Source organism: Paroedura picta, chromosome 11 (genome assembly GCF_049243985.1).
Source record: "Paroedura picta isolate Pp20150507F chromosome 11, Ppicta_v3.0, whole genome shotgun sequence".
Classification (NCBI taxonomy): Eukaryota; Metazoa; Chordata; class Lepidosauria; order Squamata; family Gekkonidae; genus Paroedura; species Paroedura picta.
This window is the reverse complement of record NC_135379.1, coordinates 9,037,988-9,060,965: the sequence shown is the minus strand read 5'-3', so window position 1 is coordinate 9,060,965 and position 22,978 is coordinate 9,037,988. Positions and strand designations below refer to the sequence as shown.

The following is a 22,978-nucleotide window of genomic DNA, read 5'->3' as shown; positions in this document are numbered from 1 at the left end:
AGTCAGAATGGGTTTTTTCAAGATGCTGGTAGTCACCCTAGGGTTGTTATGTTAGGAACAACTCTGACTGAAAGGCAGGCCATAAATAAAACCTAGTTTAACCCAGATTATCTGGTGTCTTCTGTCTTGTTTCTGGGTGCTGATACAAAAAAAAAATTGGTTCTCAAGCAACTGTCAAAAAGTTGCCAATGAAAAAGTGCCCCTAATTCTGGCTTTCTCAACCAGGCTTCCATGAAACTCTGGGGTTTCTTCACAGCCCTGGAAGGGTTCCCCAAATTGTTGAGAGTTAATTAATCATATCATCCATTAAATGTTTAACAAATGAATCAATCAATCTCTCTCTCTCTCTCAGTGTATATATATATATATATATAATTAAAGGTAAAAGGTAAAGGTATCCCCTGTGCAAGCACCGGGTCATGTCTGACCCTTGGGGTGACGCTCTCTAGCGTTTTCATGGCAGACTCAATACAGGGTGGTTTGCCAGTGCCTTCCCCAGTCATTACTGTTTACCCTCCAGCAAGCTGGGTCCTCATTTTACCGATCTCGGAAGGATGGAAGGCTGAGTCAACCTTGAGCCGGCTGCTGGGATTGAACTCCTTCCTGTCCTATCCAAGCCTTCATTCATATTTATTTATATATTTATTTATTTTTATATTCATTTATTAAACATTTAATAGGTGATATGATCATATATGTTATGTTGACACCCCCCCCCCCGCAAAATGGCCAATGATGGGCCTGGAGGGGATGGGAAGGGGAGGGGCCCCAGGTGGGCGTGTCCACAGCTATGTTTCCCAGCCATATTCTGCACGATCGCGCCACTTCTGGGGTTTCTGGAATCCTGAAGATTTCTCAATGGTAAAAAAAAAAAACCTGAGAAAGGCTGCTCTAAAGTAATGAGAAGGGCCGAGTTTGTGGCAGCCAGCAGAATTGCCTTTAATTGCCTGCCTTTAAGGAGACTGATAGATTGAAGGAATAATGCAAGTGATATGTTCTTAAACCAGACACGGAATCACCTAGCCGTCCCTTAATTGCACTCATTTGTATGACTGGCGCCCACCCCCCACCTCCCCCCAAAAGTTATTTCCTGCAGGAGACTGCTGGCAGCAATCTTGAACCCAGCATTAGCTTTGCACATTTAATAAGGAGAACTAGGAGAGCACGGAAGAAGCGAAAGATCGGGAGAACCCCGCAGGCTTGCGCGTGGAGCACTGGAAGCGACGTCTGAATTCCTGGAATGAAAACGTTTCAGCTGAGGAATGAAAGCAAACTCCCAGCCTTTATCCAGAAGTGAACTCGTGTCTCATAATGGCTCATGCACCTATTTCTGACAGGCAACTGAATACTGGGCCTCACAGTGCCTTGATCCTCAGCAGCGATACGCCCTTCCGGGTACATTCATTTCAAGGGGCTTAGAAGGGTGTAACTCTGCTTAGGATGGCCTTGGTGGGTTTTTGTGCTGCTAAGACCCAGCCCCGCAAAACAGGGAAGCGAAGCCAATGAGCTGCTCCACAGGAAAATAATGGCCACAACCTCTTTCGCTCGGCTTCCCTCCCTCTCTGCTTCTCCCCTCCTCCTCCTCCTCCTCCCCGCCTGCTCTCCTTTTCCAAATTACGTATTTCTCTCCCAGCCCAAAGACAGCAAATGGTTAAGAGCCAAAGACAAAACCCACTGTGATGGGCAGGTCTCTGTGCAATCATCAGTAGAACTAGCTATTATAGCCAATTTAATAGCTTGAAAATGAACTCATTAGTGGTCTTTTATCAGTGGAAAAAAAGTCTATTAAATCCGGATGTGTGAAGAAACAGTTCGGAGGCTCATTTCCATCCCGCTTGTGACCTGAACAAATCGGAGAAATGGTTTTCAAGGGACAGGGTCAGGCTTGACTGCGGTACGATATTTCCCCCTTACGGGAGTCAACGGGCTGCTTTCCATCGGATTTCTGATGCAATTAATTTTCATTTACGGGCTGTTCGTCGCTCTCCCCCTCCATAAATATGCATGCTTTTTGCATTCTCGGCTTTGGTTTGTGTGGCGTTTGTGGCCTGAATTGTTTGTGAGTATATTTGGCTAAGAGCCTCTTGTGGCGCAGAGTGGTAAGGCAGCCGTCTGAAAGCTCTGCCCATGAGGCTGGGAGTTCAATCCCAGCAGCCGGCTCAAGGTTGACTCAGCCTTCCATCCTTCCGAGGTCGGTAAAATGAGTACCCAGCTTGCTGGGGGGTAAATGGTAATGACTGGGGAAGGCACTGGCAAACCACCCCGTATTGAGTCTGCCATGAAAACGCTAGAGGGCATCACCCCAAGGGTCAGACAGGATCCGGTGCTTGCACAGGGGATACCTTTACCTATATTTGGCTAGCACCAAAAAACTGGTTTGGGCTTCTGACAGCTCCCCAGAGCGCCAGCGTTGACAACAGGAAATATGTGAAATGTAAAGAGGAGACACGTGTTGTCCACTGTGTTACGTACAAACGCCAGACTGTTGTTGCCAGTCATGGCTCCTGAGAACATATCCATTGAATACCTCCCAAGCATTTGGGGGCATAGGCCTCCCGTTGACACATTGCATGTCAACCATAAAAAAACTATAACAGGATCTGTTAGTTTCCTCATCCTGGAAAAAAAAAACCTCATTGGAGAAGGTAGAGGAGACTGCTGAATACATGGTATATCCCAAGAGGATGTGCAGGATAGAGGGGGAAAGTCTGCCCTTTGAATCTCATGGTCCGGAGATGCCCCCCATTGACTACTGCCACCTGAAGGGCTTTTATAGTACTACATCTACCCTCCTTATCCCAGATAGAAGTTATTTTTAGACAGAAGACATGAAATTACTGAGCTGGTCCTTAATTGCACTCATCTTTATGACGAATGCCCGCCCCCATCTCCCATGATGCTTCCCTTCCCTCAAATCAGTTCCAGAATACAAAGAGTGCTTTACTAAAGGACCAAGAAGGGTGGAGGGGCCAGAGGTGCTCTAAAACCTCTCAGTTTCTATCAGGAAAATGTCCGTAGAATGTCCAGACCTCCTTTTGCTTTATTGTTTGAGTTTTATATCGCCCCTCCCTGCAAGCTGCTTCGAGGCAGTTTACATAATAAAATACCATCATAAGCAGTTTAAAACCCATTTAAACGATCGTAATATTCAGTACAATCCAGAACGACCGGGAAGGGTTTCCCCACCCCCACCCCAAAAAAAAAACCCCTCCACTGGCTACCCTGACCGGTGATGCTATAGAGTGCTGGTAGGGGAGCCAAGGTGAAGGAGTGAGGCTTGGTCTAATTTCAGTTTGCCACAGTCTCAGCCATAAACCTGGTGGAAGAGTGTCATTTTGCAGGTCCTGCAAAACTTTGAAGGCTCCGTCAGGGTCTGGATTTCAACTAGCAGCTCCTTCCACCAGGCTGGGGCCAGGGCTGAAAAGCCCCTGGCTCTGGTCGAGACCCAAGTGGACATCTTTAGGGCCAAGGATTATCAGCAAATGGGTGTTGGCAGGGCGTAAGGCTCTCCAAGAAACATATTGGGAGAGGCGGTCCCTGTATATCAGGAGTAGTCAAACTGCGGCCCCCCAGATGTCAGTGGACTACAATTCCCATGAGCCCCTGCCAGCTAATGCTGGCAGGGGCTCCTGGGAATTGTAGTCCACTGACATCTGGAGGGTCGCAGTTTGACTACCCCTGCTCTATATACAGGGCCCAGACTATATAGGGCCTTGAAGGTGAGTTTTTTAGCCCTAGTTATCTGGTGGACTGTTCCATTCCCATTTACCGATTAGCACAGCCCAGCCTGAGGCAATCTTTTCTGCTGGACAGCTCCCTGATTTCCCAGATTCACTTCCTTACTCCTGTGGTGGCAGAACAGCGAAGAGTACTGCCGTGTCTGATAGTGTGAACAGGCCCATGGTTACCAGCACTTGATCTGAGACTTAATAACCCCTTTGGGGTGAGGAGAGATTGGAGGCTTCTGTTTAGCCGTATCTGAAATTCTGCTAGGGAAGAGCTGTTACTTCTTTCCTCCCCGTTTGGTCATTTTGGTCAACTGTTAAAAGTCCAATAATGGAATTAAATTATGCTTTGAATTTAATTCCTGACACTCTGGGCACATGTAGTTATGTGTAAATTACTCAATACCATTTTAGCCTGCTCTGAAACATGACCTTATTATTCCAGTTGCAGCTTCTCAGTAGAATAGAAAGTCATCTCATGGTAAAAATCTCCTGTAGTATGCCCACAATCCCCAATGCTTCTAACTGGTAAGCAGAGGTCAGGAATTCATTCATTCCAGTCCACTGCCAGGTTTTATTTATTTAATTTTGAATTAATTGCCCTTCTCCCTTCTTCTTCTTCTTCTTCTTCTTCTTCTTCTTCTTCTTCTTCTTCTTCTTCTTCTTCTTCTTCTTCTTCTTCTTCTTCACCATCATCATTGCTATACCGGTACAGGGCAGTGTACAGCATTTGTATTCACATAAATAGTTAAAAACAGTTCATTGATTCAATTAAAACAGTTAAAATTGGTTTAGCAGCAATAGTTTAGGGCATTAAGTCTTAGTACCAACTAGCAGCATCAGCAGCCCCAGTTAATGACAGTTCTGGACCTAGATTGTATTCAGGGGGGCTCTTTCTAGTACGGAGAGTGTTCTTTCAAGTTCTATACCGCCCTCCTTCGGATGGTTATAAACACACGCAAGGCAACTGTTTAAAATCTCAGTTACGACTGCCAATAAACAAAAACTACAGCAGCTGAGTGCAACCCTAAATAAAACGGTCCTCGGTTACCTCCTAAAGATCAAAGGTGAGGCAGCCAGGTGCACCTTCCTGCAGAGGCTGTTCCATAGTTGTGGAGTCGCCACTGAAAAGTCCCTCTCTTGGGTGTTTTGATTGGTGGGACGGTCAGGAGACCCTCTCCCTGCAGTCTTAATTCTTGGGTAGGAATGTATGGGAGACGATGGTCTTTGAGGTACCCTGGTTCCAAGCCATGTAGGGCTTTAAATGACAAAAAAAACACCTTGAATTAGATTGGGGAGCAGGCTGGTAGTCATTTTGGAGTCACATGTTTCCAGTTATTAGCCCTGACCAGCTGTTTAGTATCAGAATTCTGCACAGGTAGCAGATTCATAGAATCATAGAATCACAGAGTTGGAATAGGCTATACAGGCCATCTAATCCAGCTCCCTCCTCAATACAGCATCAGCCTAAAGCAGGGGTAGTCAACCTGTGGTCCTCCAGGTGTCCATGGACTACAATTCCCATGACCACCTGCCAGTGTTTGCTGGCAGGGGCTCATGGGAATTGTAGTCCATGGACATCTGGAGGACCACAGGCTGACTACCCCTGGCCTAAAGGATCCAGGATAAATATCTGTCCAGCTGCAGCTTGTAGACTGTAAGTTAGGGGGAGCTCACCACCTTCTTAGGCAGTCAGCCTAAAGCAGGGGTAGTCAACCTGTGGTCCTCCAGGTGTCCATGGACTACAATTCCCATGACCCATTACTGCAAGTTCTATCCTTTGCTGCCAATAGGAACCGCTCCCTGCCTTCCCCTAAGTCACAACCTTTCTATTACTGAAAGGCAGCCTCCTCTTCTCCAGGCTGAACATTCCAAGTCCCTCAGCCTTTCCTCATAGGGCTTGGTCCCCAGGCCCCAGATCATCCTCAGAGTTCCCAAACACTCTTCAAGGGTAGCTCCAAGTTGAGTGCATTGCAGTTGTCTAATCTAGATGTATTTATGTATTTATTTAGATGTATAGACCACCCTCTTCATTCATGGCACGGATCATTGTGGGTAGATCTGCCTGTGTATTGGTTGTGCATAGGCAGAAAGCTGACAAGGTTTGCACAGACTATGGATCTCTGGTATGTCAACATTGTGTACAGAGAAGCTGAAGGAACACTCCAAATGGGATCCTTGGTACATTGGTAAGCATCTCAGTTAAATCAGCATCACAGTTAACTCAGCCTAAAATAGGGATTCATTGCAATAGGGATTCATTGCGGAAGGAAGGAAGGAAGGAAGGAAGGAAGGAAGGAAGGAAGGAAGGAAGGAAGGAAGGAAGGAAGGAAGGAAGGAAGGAAGGAAGGAGTGGCCTATAATCTACAGTAGATACCTGACTTTCTAAATCATATCCATGTGGAATGTGTAATTAATTTAAGAATTAATTACGAGAAGAAGATCAAGTGAGGTCTACTGGCTTAGCTTGCTTTCAAATGATTAAGGCAAATTCATGCAGGCAGAGTTTACCAGTGGCTATTAGTCATGAAAGGTTAATGTCAAGAGGCAGTGATTAATCTAATTGTCAAACTCACAGCCCCAAAAGGGAGACCCTCCAAAATCAACCATTGCTATTAGGGATAATCTCTATTCCCTTTTCTTGTTTTGATTTGTTTTTTAACTTTTGTCTCTATTTTTGTCCTGCTTCTTACCTCTGGTTTTGTAGGTCGGTTTGTGTTTTGCCCGTACGGTGGGTATTATATACAACAGTTACAGAATTTACCTGTGCGATACATATGCCCTGTCATATTTATTGATGCGCACATAGAGTTGCATAATATATGCATATCTTACAGGAGAAAATTGGTGTATAAAAAGAGAAAATGGCTCCAAAATAATCATAAATTCAGCTTAGACGTGGAAGAAGGAGAATGGAAATTGAGAGTTTAGGGTCGAAACACTGGGAGTGAGCAATATAAAATCGTCACTGGTTGCTGTCACTACAATGCTCTTCTTGCAAGTGTCCCAGAGACATCTGGATAGCCAGATGTTTCTAGACAGCTCATAAGGATGGCATTATGGTCATAGCAATCTTAAACAACGTGTCCTGGTGCCCAATCCTTCTGTGTATTCCCCTTTATGTGTATAATAAGCATCATTCTTAGCTATATTCAGGGTTCTTTGTGTTCATGAACTTGTTGCAGTCCTTACAACCATCTCCCCCGCTAAGATCTTATCTACACAACAGTGTTTTAATTTAAGGTAGGATGAGAGAGTCTTGATCTGGATTCCTCAGGCTAGCTTGAACCTGTCAGACCTCGGAAGCGAAGCTCTGGTCAGGATTTGAACAGATGAACAAGGAAGTTCAGGGTCATAACCCAGAACAGGAAATGGCAAACCACCTCTGAATATCTCTTGGCTTGAAAATTCCGATAGGTCACTGTAAGTTGCAGGGCTCACCTTACAAATATTGCAAATATTTTGAACCCCGGTCTCCCAAGCCTCCACCCTAACGCTTACAGTACACTGGCTTAGAGTAGCCTTTCTCACCATTTTTACCCTTGAGAAACCCTGAAACATTCTTCAGGCTTTGAGAAACCCCAGAAGTGGCGCAATCATGCAGAATATGGTTGGGAAGCATAGCCCCTCCCCTTCCCACCCCCTGCAGGCCCATTGCTGGCCATTTTGGGACAGAGGGGCAGGTCGACATGGTCATATACACAGTCCTATCACACGATAAATGTTTAATCAATTTTAAAAATAGATTGAGCCTCTTGTGGCGCAGAGTGGTAAGGCAGCAGACATGCAGTCTGAAAGCTCTGCCCATGAGGCTGGGAGTTCGATCCCAGCAGTTGACTCAGCCTTCCATCCTTCCAAGGTCAGTAAAACGAGCACCCAGCTTGCTGCTGGGGGGTAAATGGTAATGACTGGGGAAGGCACTGGCAAACCACCCCGTATTGAGTCTGCCATGAAAACGCTGGAGGGCGTCACCCCAAGGGTCAGACATGACCCGGTGCTTGCGCAGGGGATACCTTTACCTTTACCTTTAAAAATAGATTAAAAAAATAATTAACTCCCACCCAAATGGGAAACCCTTCCATGGCCGCCAAGAAGTCCCAGGGTTTCACGAAACACCTGCTTGAGAAAGCCTGGCTTAGAGAGACTTGCTGGCTAAAACGTGTTTCAAATCAGGCCCCTCCACTGCTGTCGTCCTCTTAGGCAAGATGTTGAACCTGCTCTGCCTGGAAATCCAGGCCCCGAGAAACATGCTAATCCACCGGTTGCCGTAGGCATTGTACAAGCCGGGAACTTTTCATACGTCTGCCTCCTTTCATCTGGCTCGCTCTGCATTGGCGCGCCCCACAATGGGACCGCGAGCTTATTATAAAGCATTGTTACCTGTGTACAATCGCGGCAGAGGATTGCTCGAGTGCCTGTGCCCGGCGAAGCTTTCGAGGCTGACATGCTGTAAATTTGTATGTAAAAGAAATTCCAAAGCGGGGAGGGGGGGGGGAGTGTTGCAAAGCACCTCTGCAGGCCAGTAACCGTCCTGACCGTCTTTTATTGCCACGGAGTTAATTTAGTGTTATCTGAAGCCCTATTTTTCTGTTTCAAAGGCTTTCTGCATACATCACAAAGCAAAGGAGGGGGGGGGTGGAAGGCCTTTAAATAACGTGCACATTGTTAACCTGCTGCCTTTTATTCTCTTCCCCTCACACCGCCTGCACTGTACAAGAAAAGAACGTAGTCACCTATCTCCTCGCTAGAGGAACTGTCATTCTTAATTCATTTTTACAAGGCACTTAGGATGCCTTAAGCAAAGCAAGATCGCTTTAAAGAGAAATTAATGTAGTTTGACTGGAGCCAACCAGGGTTCCCCTCCCCCAGACGTATAAAATGTTCTTCTTAAAGAATAGGTCACACAGATCTTTCGAGTCAGTTCATGGCAGGGGCAAAAAACTATTATGGGGAACATCAGGTCCGCAGTTTAAGAGACGGGAGAAGGCATCGTGAACCAGTATGGTACGGTGAAAGAGAAACAAGTGTGTAATTGCTGCTTGGTGTCATCCCTATCAGTTCGGTCTTCTGCTATGGCTGGAAACAGAGACAGTATGGTGTAGTGGCTAAAAGCGAGGGCTTCTAATTTGGTGAGACATTGCTGCACAGGCAGGCAGCTGGGAGACCTTGGGCAGGTCACAGCCCTGTTAGAGCTGTTCTGACCGAGCAGTGATATCAGGGCTCTCTCAGCCTCACCCACCTCACAGGGTGTCAGCTGTGGGGACAGGAAGGGAAGGTGAATGTAAGCCGCTTTGAGACTCCTTTGCATAGAGAAAAGTGGCATATAAGAACCAGCTCTTGTTCTTCACCAGTAATATCAGGGCTTTCTCAGCCTCACCTCCCTCACAGGGTGGGGGGAGGAAAGGGAAGGCGAATATAAGCTGCTCTGAGACACTTTTGGGTAGAGAAAAGTGGCATATAAGAACCAACTCTTCTTCTCCTCCTCCTCCTCCTCCTTCTTCTTCAGTAATATCAGGGCTCTCTCAGCCCCACCTCCCTCACAGGGTGTCTGTTGTGGGGAGAGGAAAGGGAAGGCGATTGTAAGCCGCTTTGAGACTCTTTTTGGCAGGGAAAGCAGCATATTAAAACCAACTCCTCCTCCTCCTCCTCCTCCTCCTCCTCCTCCTTCTATAATAAGCTTGTGCCCAGTCCAAGTTCCTGCTTTGGGGGCCTTCCAGGACAGCTGCTTAGGCACTGTGGGATCAGGATACTGAAGCAGATGTGCCAATCCATCCAAGTGGCTGCAATGTTCTTGCAATGCCCACCCATCGATTTCCAAGTCACTGTGTGCTGGGCTTGAGCAGAATGGTCGACACGGATCCAGTGAGCTTTCACAGGATTGCCAAAAGTTAGGGATGTGATTTCCATTTAAGGAAACCACCTCCTTTCCCACCACCCCAGAAGCTGTCAGCACTTTCATTCTCCTGTGCCGTACATGGGCAAAAACAATCAACGTCCCCCCTTGGTTGGCAATCATGTGCTAAAACAATAGCAATATGAATAACGCCTGATATGGTGAAACATAATCATGGTGTTAACTTATGATTTATCCTCCCCTCAACTTCAAAAGAACGAATGCTAATTAAGCATTGTTTTGTATCAGCTCGTTGGAAAATGTCAATATGATCTTAATCAAAGGCATAATAACAATTAGCTAGTGACTTGTGCATCGTATCTGGAGCGCTCAGGCAGCTTAATTGTTTTAGGGATGTTGTATAAATCTTGGGAAAGGTCACGAGAGGGTGTTTTGTTCATTCTCAAGCGGAAGGAAAGGCCCTCTCCGGAAAGTGTCCCTCTTGAACGACGAGGACAACAACAACGGAACTTTTAACCAACCCCTTTCATTGAAGCCCCACAACAAATACACTCTGTTCTCTCGGACATTTCTATCTGCTACGATCATACAGTAGAATGGCTTCTTTTAGGAAGAGGTTACTGAATTATTCTAAGCTGGGAAAACCATTTACGGATGCAAGGAATCTACAGAACATCCAAAGCAGAGTTAAGAAGGGTGCAAATCCACTGAAGTCAATGGGTTTGGAAGGGTGTAACTCTGCTGAGGATTGCTCTAGACCAGGGGTAGTCAAACTGTGGCCCTCCAGATGTCATAGAATCATAGAATCATAGAGTTGGAAGGGGCCATACAGGCCATCTAGTCCAACCCCCTGCTCAACGCAGGATCAGCCCTAAGCATCCTAAAGCATGTCCACAGCCTTGCTGCATCAAGGGCAGAATTGTCTACTCTGGCAGGAAGGCTCCAGGTTTTCAGGCAGGGGTCCTGCCCGCATGCACCAAGCTGCCTTATCCTGAGCCAGACCATTGGGTCGATCCCAGTCAGCATTCTCTGCTCTAGCTGGCAGTGATGGCTCAAGGTCTCAGGTCCAGAGGTCTTTCACATCACATGTCGTCTTTCCTTCGGCAAACATACAAACACGTGTGTATGTAGAGAGAGAGATGTGCAAAATATACATGCTCACACAAACTTCAGCGCAGGGGTAGTCAACCTGTGGTCCTCCAGATGTCCATGGACTACAATTCCCATGAGCCCCTGCCAGCAAACGCTGGCAGGGGCTCATGGGAATTGTAGTCCATGGACATCTGGAGGACCGCAGGTTGACTACCCCTGCTTTAGTGTGTCTGTGCAGGAGTAACCCCTATGGGTAGCTAGATATCCCTTCAAAGCAGAGGAGAATTAATTAAAAAATTATAGCCTAGTTGCCTGCCTCCCTATCACAAAACCCTTTCCTTCAGGCAAGTTGGTGCCTCGCTGCCTTTTCCCCTGCCGACCTTTGTTTTGTGGCAACGGATGAGCGGTGAAGCTCTCGTTCCTTCCACCCATCTGCAAATTGCTGCAAGTATTCAGATGGCCACTTTAATTCGGGGGGGGGGGAGGCGGGGGCGGAAAGGGGGTGAGCCTGCCCTGAATAAATTGCAAGGATGCTAACAAGGCGACAGCCACATCTGATAATGACTTACATTTCCCAAACCCTCCTGGTGTCACAATTTCCTTGTTCTGAGAGATGGATTTCAGGAAGCTAGCGCAGGCAGGCGCGGTAAATAGAGCAGTCCTGCCTCTTCAGCAGCCGGTCGCCTAATGAAAGTGAGCATTGAAGAAGGCAGGGCATGATTATTTTGATTTGCAAGACGAGGGAGATCATATTTTCCCTATAAAGATTATCGCTTGCGGAAGGAAGTGCTCAGAGGTTTGCTGCCTCAAGGGATCAGGACGGGCCTTAAGGTTTTATTGCTACAGGTGGTGGTATTTCTATTTTTGTTATTGCGGTTCATAATGCTTTAAGCCTGATATTCCTCCAAGCCTCTCAAGACCTCTTAAATCAGTGGTTCTCAACCTGGGGGACGGGACCCCTTTGAGGGTCGAACGACCCTTTCACAGGGGTCACAGCAGGGCAAGCAGCTTGGCCGGGGGGCGGGCCATCCTCACAACAGCCTTGCAGGGTAGAACGAGATTCTTTCCAACTGGTTCATCCACATAAGTTTCCAGAGAACTGAGCATTTTTGACTTTGCACTATCCTCTGTCTTGGTCAACGTCCATAAATTATGTTCTCTTCATCATCCCCTATATCATGTTAATTTTTAATTTTATTTTTTTTAAGTCACCTCTGTAGAAATCCCGCAACTCAAGACAACTTTTTTGTGGTCTCAGGCTCCGTTTGTCTTCTGTTTTCAGCTATGTTAACGTTGCCTTCTTAACGGCTGTTGACTCGTCTTCTGACTGCGTTAATTATACACTTGAATCCTGTCCTCTTCCCTCCTCCCCTCCCACTAACAGGGACTCTCATCTCCAATGAGCTTGGAAACCGGGTTTAACAGACTCGGGAAATGGAAGGGATGGGAAACCCCCCCCCTGCTGCCGCCACCCCCCCCCAGCCACATTTCATTTGTTGCGTTGCCATGGCAATGAGCTCTCCCTCTTTCTCCCTCTGACAAGTCACAAAGACGGCAGAGATGACACAGCCAAAATAGTTCAAGGACTGGCATTGTAGTCATTTTGAAAGATCCCTTTTGCCGTAAGACTCGATTTCGGTTTCTTCTCCTTCTTAGAGGACATTGCCATTCCAGTTGCGGAGAAGGACTGGCAGGCCCCCTTGGAATCGTAGCCCACTTTCTGTTCCATGCGCTGGATTTTGTGCTGCTCACTAACAGAGTTGGCAAGCCATCCCGTTTTTCACTCTCTCCTTTCCCCTGTTTTTTCCCCTCTCTCTCTCTCTCTCTCTCTCGCCTCCAGATACTGAAGCATTTGCCTTGCCTTCTGCTAGTCACTTGGGATTTCATCATCTCCCATCGGCTCCTTCAATGCGCAGAGTTTGGGGAATCTTCTCACGGGGGACTTCTGTTGCTCAGAAGCTCCTCTTCCAGTGGGATTTCACATTCTCCGGATGATTTCCCCCCTCTGTGAACTGTGTGTTTTTAGCGGTTTTAGACAGCATTATCACTTTTTAATTCCTTTTTTATTTAGCCTGCATTGGCTGACGCTTTGATCTACGCAAAAGACACACACGGCCTTCTCCGACTGTCTGTATTTCTGGAAGTTTAGCATTTCATTAGAGGTAGAAATTCGGGGGCTATAACATCGTTCAAAGGCATGCACGTTGCTTGCAGGAAGAAGGGAGGAGGATCAACCCCACATTCACAAATCTGCCAAACGTCTCTAGATGCCTGTTGATTTGTCCATGTAGCAGGGAATGCTGCAGAACAGTCAGCTGCGTGGACCCCAGCTGCGTGGACAGAGCGGATGCTTGACTGTCTGTAGATGTTTGGCTGAACATGTGAGGTCGGTGGAGCCAGAAGACCTGAGCTCATGTGTGTTCCTGTATCCATTGTGTGCATGTTTTCTAAGGTCTGCACAGCCATGCTTTCGTGTACAGCTATGCTTTATGCTCTGTACCTAGCCACAAACTCTGCATTGTGGGGTCATACTTCACCTTTTGCCTTATTGCAGTGGTCCCCAATCTTTTTATCACCGGGGACCAGTTAACGCTTGAAAATTTTACTGAGGCCCGAGGGGGGGGTAGTCTTTTGCCGAGGGATGTCGCCGCTGCCACCTGAGCCCCTGCTCCACTTGCTTTCCCACCGGTGCCCCTGACTTCCTGCTGCCCACTGGGGGGCGCTGTCAGCAGCAGCTGTGCAGTGCCATGCCGAGGGGGAGCTCCAGCCCTGGAGACCGCTGGAGAGCACCAAAGGTGAGCTAATGGTAGAGTGGCAGGGCAGCCCCGGTGGCAGCAGCCGGGGAAGAGCCGTGGACCGGTACTGACTGATACACGGACCGGTACCAGTCTCTGGACCGGGGGTTGGGGACCACTGCCTTATTATATAGAAGTCAGGAGGCAGAATGGGGATTCTGGGCTTGCATCCCTCCTGCACCCTGGCCTTGAGAGCCCAGGCTAGTTTGACCTTGTAAAATCCCTGAAGCTAAGCAGAGTTCACCCTGGTTAGTAGTTGAACGGGAGACCACAAAGGAATACCAAGGTGACGACCCAGAGGCAGGCAGTGGTGATCCACCTCTGAACATTCCTTGCCTTGAAAACTCCACTAGGGGTTGTCATAAGTCACCTGTTACTTGGCAGCAAAACTCTCCTGCAGCGATGAAGTGCACTGACCATTGAGATGTTCTCACATTTCGCATTACAAGTAGCATAAGGGTGGGAATCCTTCATCACTGAGATATTAGCTGCGAAAACGTGAGTCAGAATTTGAGTGCAGGATCGAGCCAGGAGCCATTGGCCAATGCTTTGGCAAAGTGCTGAAAGAGGCTGCTGGCAGTTTTCATTTTGCCTCTGCCCATGATTTTGTTTTAGCCTGTTGTATCTATACTGAGCGACTGCTTGATCTGTTTAACTTCCAGATATTAACTGGAGATCTCTTGGGATTGCAACTGATCTGGTGGCAGGCAAAGGCCTACTGGGGGCAGGATATCCCCGCCATGAGTGGGGATTTGGTAAGCCTGAAAATCTAGAAGCTAACTATAGTAACATCATGTGAATGCAAACAGAAATTAAAAGGGCATATTCATGCATTCTGGGTCCTTTGCTGCAGGGAAACGGGGAAATTAAGTTCGCAGTACTTCCACTGAGCAGAAATTCAGGGAAATGGGAAATTGAGTTCCTGGTACTTCCACTGAGCAGAAAAGCAGGGAAACGGGAAATTGAGTTCCCGGTACTTCCACTGAGCAGAAAAGCAGGGAAACGGGAAATTGAGTTCCCGGTACTTCCACTGAGCAGAAAAGCAGGGAAACGGGAAATTGAATTCCCGGTACTTCCACTGAGCAGAAAAGCAGGGAAACGGGAAATTGAGTTCCCGGTACTTCCACTGAGCAGAAAAGCAGGGAAACGGGAAATTGAGTTCCCGGTATGTCCACTGAGCAGAAAAGCAGGGAAACGGGAAATTGAGTTCCCGGTACTTCCACTGAGCAGAAAAGCAGGGAAACGGGAAATTGAGTTCCCGGTACTTCCACTGAGCAGAAAAGCAGGGAAACGGGAAATTGAGTTCCCGGTACTTCCACTGAGCAGAAAAACAGGGAAACAGGAAATTGAATTCCCAGTACTTCCATTGAGCGGAAAAGCATTGGGAATCCTTTTGTCAAGGTTCAGAAGTGACAGTGAATATTTTTATTTACAGGACATGAGCCATTCACTGCTTCATACTATTCAATGCTTTAAAAAAATATTTTTTTTGCAAGGGGTGGGTTGGGGGAGGGCTTTCTGGTGCCCATTATGGGCATGGGGTGTGCCCATTATGGGTTAGATTTTGAATTTCATGCATCTCAGATCATACGGGCTTGTGCTTCCTGAAACAGAAGAAGGGGATCATTTCTAAAACCACGACCCCCTTCATAAATGTGGGCACTAGTGCTTGTTATGAGTCTAGGGATTAGGCTAACTCAGGGGCAGTCAAACTGCGGCCCTCCAGATGTCCGTGGACTACAATTCCCAGAAGCCCCTGCCAGCATTCGCTGGCAGGGCTTCTGGGAATTGTGGTCCATGGACATCTGGAGGGCCACAGTTTGACTACCCCTGAGGAGTTGGAAAGGTCCTTTAGGTAGAAGTTGGCTTTGGTGATATTGAGTAGATTTGAGGCAGTGGGAAGTTCAGAAATAAACATCTCAGCTTACCAAAGTCTTGGTGGTGCTTTTTGCGAACTGTAAGAGTAATTTTCAGGAAACACATTGCAACACAGCCATTCTTGACTCAAACTCTGCGCGTTGTAAAGGTGACTTTATCCTCTCATCGACAACATGAGCCGCTAACCTATTATGGTACTAACGAGTTGGAAGCTGTGAATCGGAGCCATTTCCTTAATAGGAAGATTTTACTTGTTGCAGGGAAAGGTCATAACATCGTGACAAGCCGGCGTATTGATTATTTTTTGTTAAAAGGCTACACTAACCAACCGAATGCTCTGATTGCCAATTTATTTCGAGAGGACTTTTTCCTCTGTTGCTCTTGGCAAAAAGATACTACATGGCTTTATGACGTTAGTATTTCTCAGAGGCTTTTTTACGAGCAGACGGGAAGCCCGGTTCTCACTGCGTCGGTGTCCCTCTTCAGACAGAAGTCGAGTGCTCACATGATTGAATGCTCCGCCATGCAGTGACAAGCCCTGCATATGGAAAATTAGCATGTTGGGAGACAGCTATTCTATAACCGTTTCCTCCAAGGCCCGCATGAGACAGAGTTGTAATTCCACGAATCGGGTTGCAATTTCCCAAACTGTAGCCTTGATGGCAGATGTGGAGGACGTATTTCCCCAAGCTCCTCTGAGTCCAATTCCTATTTGGACTTCAGTGCAGGGAAAGCAGAGAGCTCTGCCTTTTCCCCTGCACTATTTCTAGAGCCAACATGGCCCTGGGGCATCTCCCTGAGCTCCAAATCAAGTCTTGTGGTGCTTGGGGAGGGGGGGGGAGTTCTCCAGTTCTGCCTTCTGGCAACAGAGCAGAGAGCTCTGCCTTTTCTCCTGCATTATTTCTAGAGCCAACATGGCCCTGGGGCATCTCCCTGAGCTCCAAATCAAGTCTTGTAGCGCTTGGGAGATAAAGTTCTTCACTACTGCCTTGTGGCAAACAGGAATGGTAAGTTGGGTCACTAGAACCACAACCCAGCTCGTGGACTACCTGTCTCATCCAGTTGGTGCCCAGCACACGGAAATTCATATAATTCATTGAGGTCACTGTGGGAACACAGCCACGGCAGAGGGGAAAACTGGATCCCAACCTTATGTGTGTAATATGACAAGATACGCGCGTTCCTGAAAGCTTACCGAGTGTTTCGTTTTTGCAAAGAGCGAACCACTGAGTGGATACAACAGAAGACCTGTGGGCAAGGCCTAGAATTCAGAAGAGAAATGAGATTTGAGATGCATAAAACCTCTCAGTTTGGGCAAGTTCAAACTAATTTTATAAACCGTTCACCCAGTTCCGTTTTCCGTTTCCCATCTCATTTTCTCTTCTAGCTGAAAACAAACGCAGCAAGCAGCAGTAGACCTTGAAAAGCACATTAAAGTTGTGCGCGTGGACCCTCCTCCTTTCCGGTAGATCTCCGCTAAATTGAAACACTGCGATATTTCCAAAGTGACAGCTTTAAAAGAAGATGACGAGGTCACGTTTAAGCCGTCGTTTGGGTTTATTTTCAGAAAGTTTGGGCCAGGAGGAACTCCTCTGCCCTCCTGTACAGAGCACACTTGACCAAAGCAACTTCTGAATATAATTTGAGGTCAGGTCCACAGAGTTGCATCTTGGCTTTTCTTGTAACCTAACAAGAAAAACTGCAAAAAATGGGAGCCGTAATTTCATTTCAGATTCAGATGGTCATTTCTTTAGACTAGGCTTTCTCAACCAGGGTTCTGTAAAACCCTGGGGTTTCTTGATGGCCCTGGAAGGGTTTCCCAAATGGGTGGGAGTTAATTAATTTTGAATATATATATATAAACATATATATATAAACATTGGTAAACATTTACCGGGTGATATGACCATATAGAGCCTCTTGTGGTGTAGAGTGGTAAGGCAGCAGAAATGTTGTCTGAAAGTTCTGCCCATGAGGCTGGGAGTTCAATCCCAGCAGCCGGCTCAAGGTTGACTCAGCCTTCCATCCTTCCGAGGTCGGTAAAATGAGTACCCAGCTTGCTGGGGGGTAAACGGTAATGACTGGGGAAGGCACTGGCAAACCGCCCCGTATTGAGTCTGCCATGAAAACACTAGAGGGCGTCACCCCAAGGGTCAGATATGACTCGGTGCTTGCACAGGGGATACCTTATGACCATATATGGTCATGTCGACTGCCCCCCCACCTCCTAAAATGGACAGAGATGGGCCTGGAGGGAGTGGGAAGGGGAGGGGCCCCAGGTGGGCGTGTCCACAGCTATGCTTCCTTCTATATTTTGCACAATTGTGCCACTTCTGGGATTTCTCAAAGTCTGAAGAATGTTTCAGTGTGGACAATACTCCCCTCTACGTGTTTCCTCCCCCTAGACTGCAAACAGGTGAACAATCCCAAGGTGAGATTCCAGAGCCCTGGTTTGCTTCTTGTCTCTCCCTGTGGGCAGAACAAGTAGAATAGTGTAAAAGTCGAAGAATTGAGCACGCGAAGGAAGATGTCATTTTATTGAATCTGTATGAGGTATGCTTGAATTGAGCTTTACTCATTGGGAAAGTTTGATTACATCCGTGCAGAATTTTTTCACTTCTTAGATGTAAAAAAAATTATACAATAAACAGGAAACTACACAAAGAGGAGGAGCTGCATTGAGGCAGCAACGGCAGAGCTCTGAGTCCCCAGTCATAGCCTGAAAACTGTTTCTCATATTTAATCTTTAATAACTCTCTGAGCCGGCTAGCGCAAGGCGTTTTCGGTCTCACTCATTCCTGCAAAACTGCCAAACCGGTGTCCTTTTTACATGCCGCCCGCACTTAAGCAAATTTACCGTTCCTGCATATTGTTTTGAAGCTCGATAATGCCTTTTTGTCGAGAGCGGCCATAATCTTTTGCATAACTCCAGTTCTAATGAAAAATGGGGCTTTATGTACTGATTTCATTTGACTTGTTTCGTTTCAGTTTTAGAATTCATTAAAATGTAAACGATAGCCAGGGAGAAATCATTCCATTGGTGCCTTCATGGGCCTTTCTTTCTGGAGGGCCACAGTTTGACTACCCCTGCTCTATTGGGTTCAAGGCAGGACCTGTCATAGACCCGAACAGCCTGTGGCCAGCCTCACGAACAGTGACCCTTTACAGCAAGGGTAGTCAAACTGTGGCCCTCCAGATGTCCATGGACTACAATTCCCAGGAGCCCCTGCCAGCATTTGCTGGCAGGGGCTCCTGGGAATTGTAGTCCATGGACATCTGGAGGGCCGCAGTTTGACTACCCCTGCTTTGCAGGGTTATAACCTCTTTCTCAGCACAAATCATGCAGAGGGCCCATGCTCAATAAGTTGCTGGAGAGCTGCTGTGGATCTCATATTTCTTTAAATTTCTGTAGTGGTGGCCATCAGCCATGCTTTCTGGGCAGTATTCTCAAACACCTATGGCACAACACCACTGTACACGTGGGGATTTAGCTCTGGAAGGTCTTCCCCATTACGCCTTGGCTTGTAGCATCAGGGAAGGGAGAAAAGGACATGATTCTAGGGTAGAGATCCCCAACCAGATGTCCATGGGACACCCCCCCCCAGGGGTCCACGGCAGCTGCCTTTCCCCTTGCGCTTAAATGGACTCAGCCACAAGCTATTCTATGATTCCAGGGAACCAGCTACTTCCATTGCTCCCCTGCTCCACCTGAGCAGAAGGAAGTTCTGCAGCTGGGAGGGGGCGGAGCCTACATGCCTACTCCCACCTTAAATCACCTCCTGTCTGATCCGGCATCGTTTTCCTTCTGGATTCCTGAGGCCCTTCCTTGGTCTGACGGCAGCTGAAATATTCACGACGCAACGAGCACCATCGCATGCTCTCTCTGTCTTTTTTTTTGTGTCCCAAGGTATTCGCCTCCCATTTAATCCATCTCCCTGTGCCATCCATCATGTAAATGAAATGTGGAACAGCCCCATGTTTCTTCAAGAGGCTATTAGCCTGCTAAAGCAAGTATTTGAGGCTTGATTAGATTAAGTAAGTAGACATGGACTTCACATTACAAATGTACTTTCCATCTAATTTATGGCTCAAATGTCAGAAAATCTGATGAACCATAATCAGCCGTAAAGCGACACCTCAATATCTATCTAGAAATTCTCCAGGCCCAATATATTAAGGTCACTAATACGGTGCAGTAAAGTCATCCTACCGGTATTCCTGTGTGCTTTTTATTTGCAGAAAGGAAAGCCTTTGAATACCTTTTTATTAAGGCTAAGCCAGAAATAGCAGCCAACCTGGCACAAATGCAGTTTTGTGGGGCTTGGATGGGTCTTAATAAAAAGGCTTTACACAGATGTTGTTTTTGGATTTTGCTTTGGGTCGCCCAGAAACAACTCTGGAGAGGTCAACCTCTTGGGGTCGGGAGAATTATTATTATTATTATTATTATTATTATTATTATTATTATTATTATTATTATTATTATTATTATTATTATTATTATTTCGATTTAATACCCACCACTCCCAAAGGGCTCGTGCCAGGTTACAGTTATCTGAATAAAATCCCAATAAAACCCCCATTAAAACCCCAGACATAGAAACATAACACAGACCCAACCAATCACAATAGCAAAAAAGGAGATACTCAACTTATTATCATTCCCCCAATAAAAATCTCTTAGAGGGGGGTGGGAAGAGGGGCACAGATGGAACCCGCATGCCGCTACTCTTGCTTGCGAGTACGGGAGAATTGCTGAAATATCCTCACGTGAAGTTAAACAACTGCAAACACACCCAGGCTGCTTTCAGAAAAGAAAGCTTCTGTTTTTTTTGCCTTCCTTGATTTGGGTTACAAATGCATGGCAGACCACGCAATGGATTACAGTAAAGCCAAACTCAGTACAGCCCACTTACGGTCACAGGATGCTGGAGGAAGTCTGAATATCTGGCTGGAGAAGGCTTGGAAGCCCCAGAGCCAGCTGTTCCTTCTAAGCTGCCATTCCCTCCAGAAGAACCATAGTCTGGAGATCAATTGTAATTGCAGGAAACTCTAGACTCCACCTGAAGGCTGGCAGCAGACAACATAGGAATGGGGAGAAAGGTAGCGACATGCCATGAAACCCAAGGAAAAGTCAATCAAAGCTTGAAGACATCTCCCACATGTATGCATATAGCACTTTGATAATAGCATTCTTTCTTTTGCCCAACAGCAGAGAATTCAGGGTGGGTTCCCACCCGGCTTCCCCGGATTTCCCAGCGTTTGCGGGAGCGTTGTAACACTCAGCTTACTGCGTGGCTGGAGGCTTCAGACCACCGCTTCGCCCCACAGTTAGAGCCACCACGTGGTAAGTTTGAAAGTGTAAAGATGTCTGTGTCCATCCGATCTCTGTGTAGAGTTGACCACTATGTTACGTTCATTTGATGCTAAAAAAGGAATAGAGTCTTTTAAATCACAACACTTGTCATATTAGGATAGTCATGTTAAGGTTGTGTTCAGGAGGTTGAGGTGGGAGGACTGATGCGGACATGGTGGCTGTCACGTGTGCCACGGCACCACTTCTGCCACTCTAGGACTTGCCAGAAACTCTGTGGCAAAACGAGGCAGCCAGACATGTCATTACGATGCTCTAGGAATCACTGGGAGCTGTTTTACCACAGAGTTTCTGTCAATTCCTACAGTGACCTGATGTCACTTCTCAGTTTCCCCTGGAAGTGATTCCATGCTACCTGCGATGCAGGATTTTTGTTTTTGTCCTGCTGCCACTTGAAGCGGCAGACATCAACAAGGGCTGGAGGCCTGGGAAACCTATCCCAGATGACCCTGAAACTGTGCACCACACACGGAAGGTGAGTTTAGTTTCATGCCTCTTGTCAGGGACATCACAAAAGCTTGAATCATGGAATCATAGAGTTGGAAGGGGCCATACAAGCCGTCTAGTCCAGCCTCCTGCTTGATGCAGGTTCAGGATAAAACGCCCCTGACAAGTGTTCGTCCCACCGCTGCTTGAAGTGTAAGGGAGCTCACCACGTCCTTAGGCAGCTAAATCAATCAATAAATGAAGAGAAGCATAGTCTGCAATTGGAGGCCCTATTGCAGGGCCAGTGTTGACAATGGGCTGTTCTTGAGTCTGGACGATCATGGATCAGTATCAATTCCTTCCCAAGCACAAGGTGCAGATAAAGGCGGAGCAGGGACCCATCGCCTTTCCAAATAGCATAAAATTACTGGGGGGGGGGGAGGATACTCCAGCCTTTTTGTGGCAGCAACTGGAGACTTCTTCACCCGTTCTGCCTGTCAAGGGTGATCAAAGGCGCTGGAGTCAGCTGGAACAGACTGACCAGCTTCTTCATGCCCCGATCCATGAGTCTTTTTTGGAATCAGAGAGTACGTCGCATCCACAGAGCCGACCTACCCTCAGTGATTTGAATCTTCCCTTGCAGAGGAAGTGAGCTTTGCCTGTGCAGGAGAACACTACAAAGGTGTCGGAAGAAATCTTCCGAGCATTGCCAGATCAGCGCTGCTGCTTGCATTTGGAAGGAAACATCTTTAGAGGGTTCGGCACTAGCTCAAAGAGAGGCTGGGCTCCTTGCCGTTTGCCCAAAATTAGTAAGAAAAGTCGAGTTCAGGGACTCCAGCATCGAGCTGACACTGGATTACAAAGGGTTTGCAGCCTCACATAACTTAGTGGTGCAAGATGAAGGCGGGGAGGGGCAGGCCGGCCCAGGAGTGGGTTTCTTGGGAGATTAGGCGCCCCTCTTTCCCCCATTATACGGTCTGGCTCACCAGGTAGGTTTCCGATGCCCTGCAAGACCTTGGGATAATGAGCTTTCCTCCTGCGTCAGGTTTGCCAAACTCACTGGGTAGTTTTGATGTATGAGGATGGAAAACATTAAGGAAATTATACACACGAGCACTGTGTTTGGCATGGGTTGTTTCTTTCCCCACAATTGATTTGCTGCGGTGTCTTGTAATTTATTCATGCAAGGAAACAATGATGGATGGTGTAAATTATTCTTCCTTTTCCCTTTTGACTTAAATAATAATTGCCAATATCTCGGAACAGTATGGAAATGGAAGGGGGGGGACGGGATCCACAAAGTGTTGCAGAGGGTGCTGCCGGCTTTTCCCTCCACCCCAAATACGGCAATTGCCCCTCCCATGTTTTGTGTCTGGCGGAGGTATTTTCCTCGCTACGAATGAGGTTGCTGTTCTTGGGGGGGGGAGTGGGTGTGTGGTTCTAGAGCAGGGGTAGTCAAACTGCGGCCCTCCAGATGTCCATGGACTACAATTCCCAGGAGCCCCCTGCCAGCATTCGCTGGCAGGGGGCTCCTGGGAATTGTAGTCCATGGACATCTGGAGGGCCGCAGTTTGACTACCTCTGTTCTAGAGCATCTGCCTGTGGCCCAGAAATCTTCCCTTGCGATAGGTAGGCAAGGCCATCAAGTGGCAGACATCTTACGGCGGTCCCTCGTGAGGTTTTCAAAACAAGAGACATTCAGAGGTGGTCGGCCATTGCCTACCTCAGCACAGCAACTTTGGACTACCTTGGCAGCCCACGTCAAAGTCCTCACCCAGGCCAACCTACTCTTGCTACCAAGAGTTGATGAGACACGGTCACCTGGGTCATCTAA

General features: G+C 47.2%; 1 protein-coding gene across 3 annotated transcripts in view; it reads left to right on the top strand.

The window, feature by feature from the left end:
* ADARB2 (adenosine deaminase RNA specific B2 (inactive)) overlaps positions 1-22,978 on the top strand; it is a 315,856-nt gene that overhangs the window by 82,817 nt on the left and 210,061 nt on the right. For 2 of the 3 annotated variants that reach the window (XM_077303288.1, XM_077303290.1), the window contains exon 2: positions 20,557-20,691. The exons of the other annotated variant lie outside the window; for it this stretch is intronic. In XM_077303288.1, coding sequence (XP_077159403.1) covers positions 20,557-20,691 — 135 coding nt within the window. The remainder of the gene's footprint in view (positions 1-20,556; positions 20,692-22,978) is intronic. 3 annotated transcript variants of the gene reach the window in all.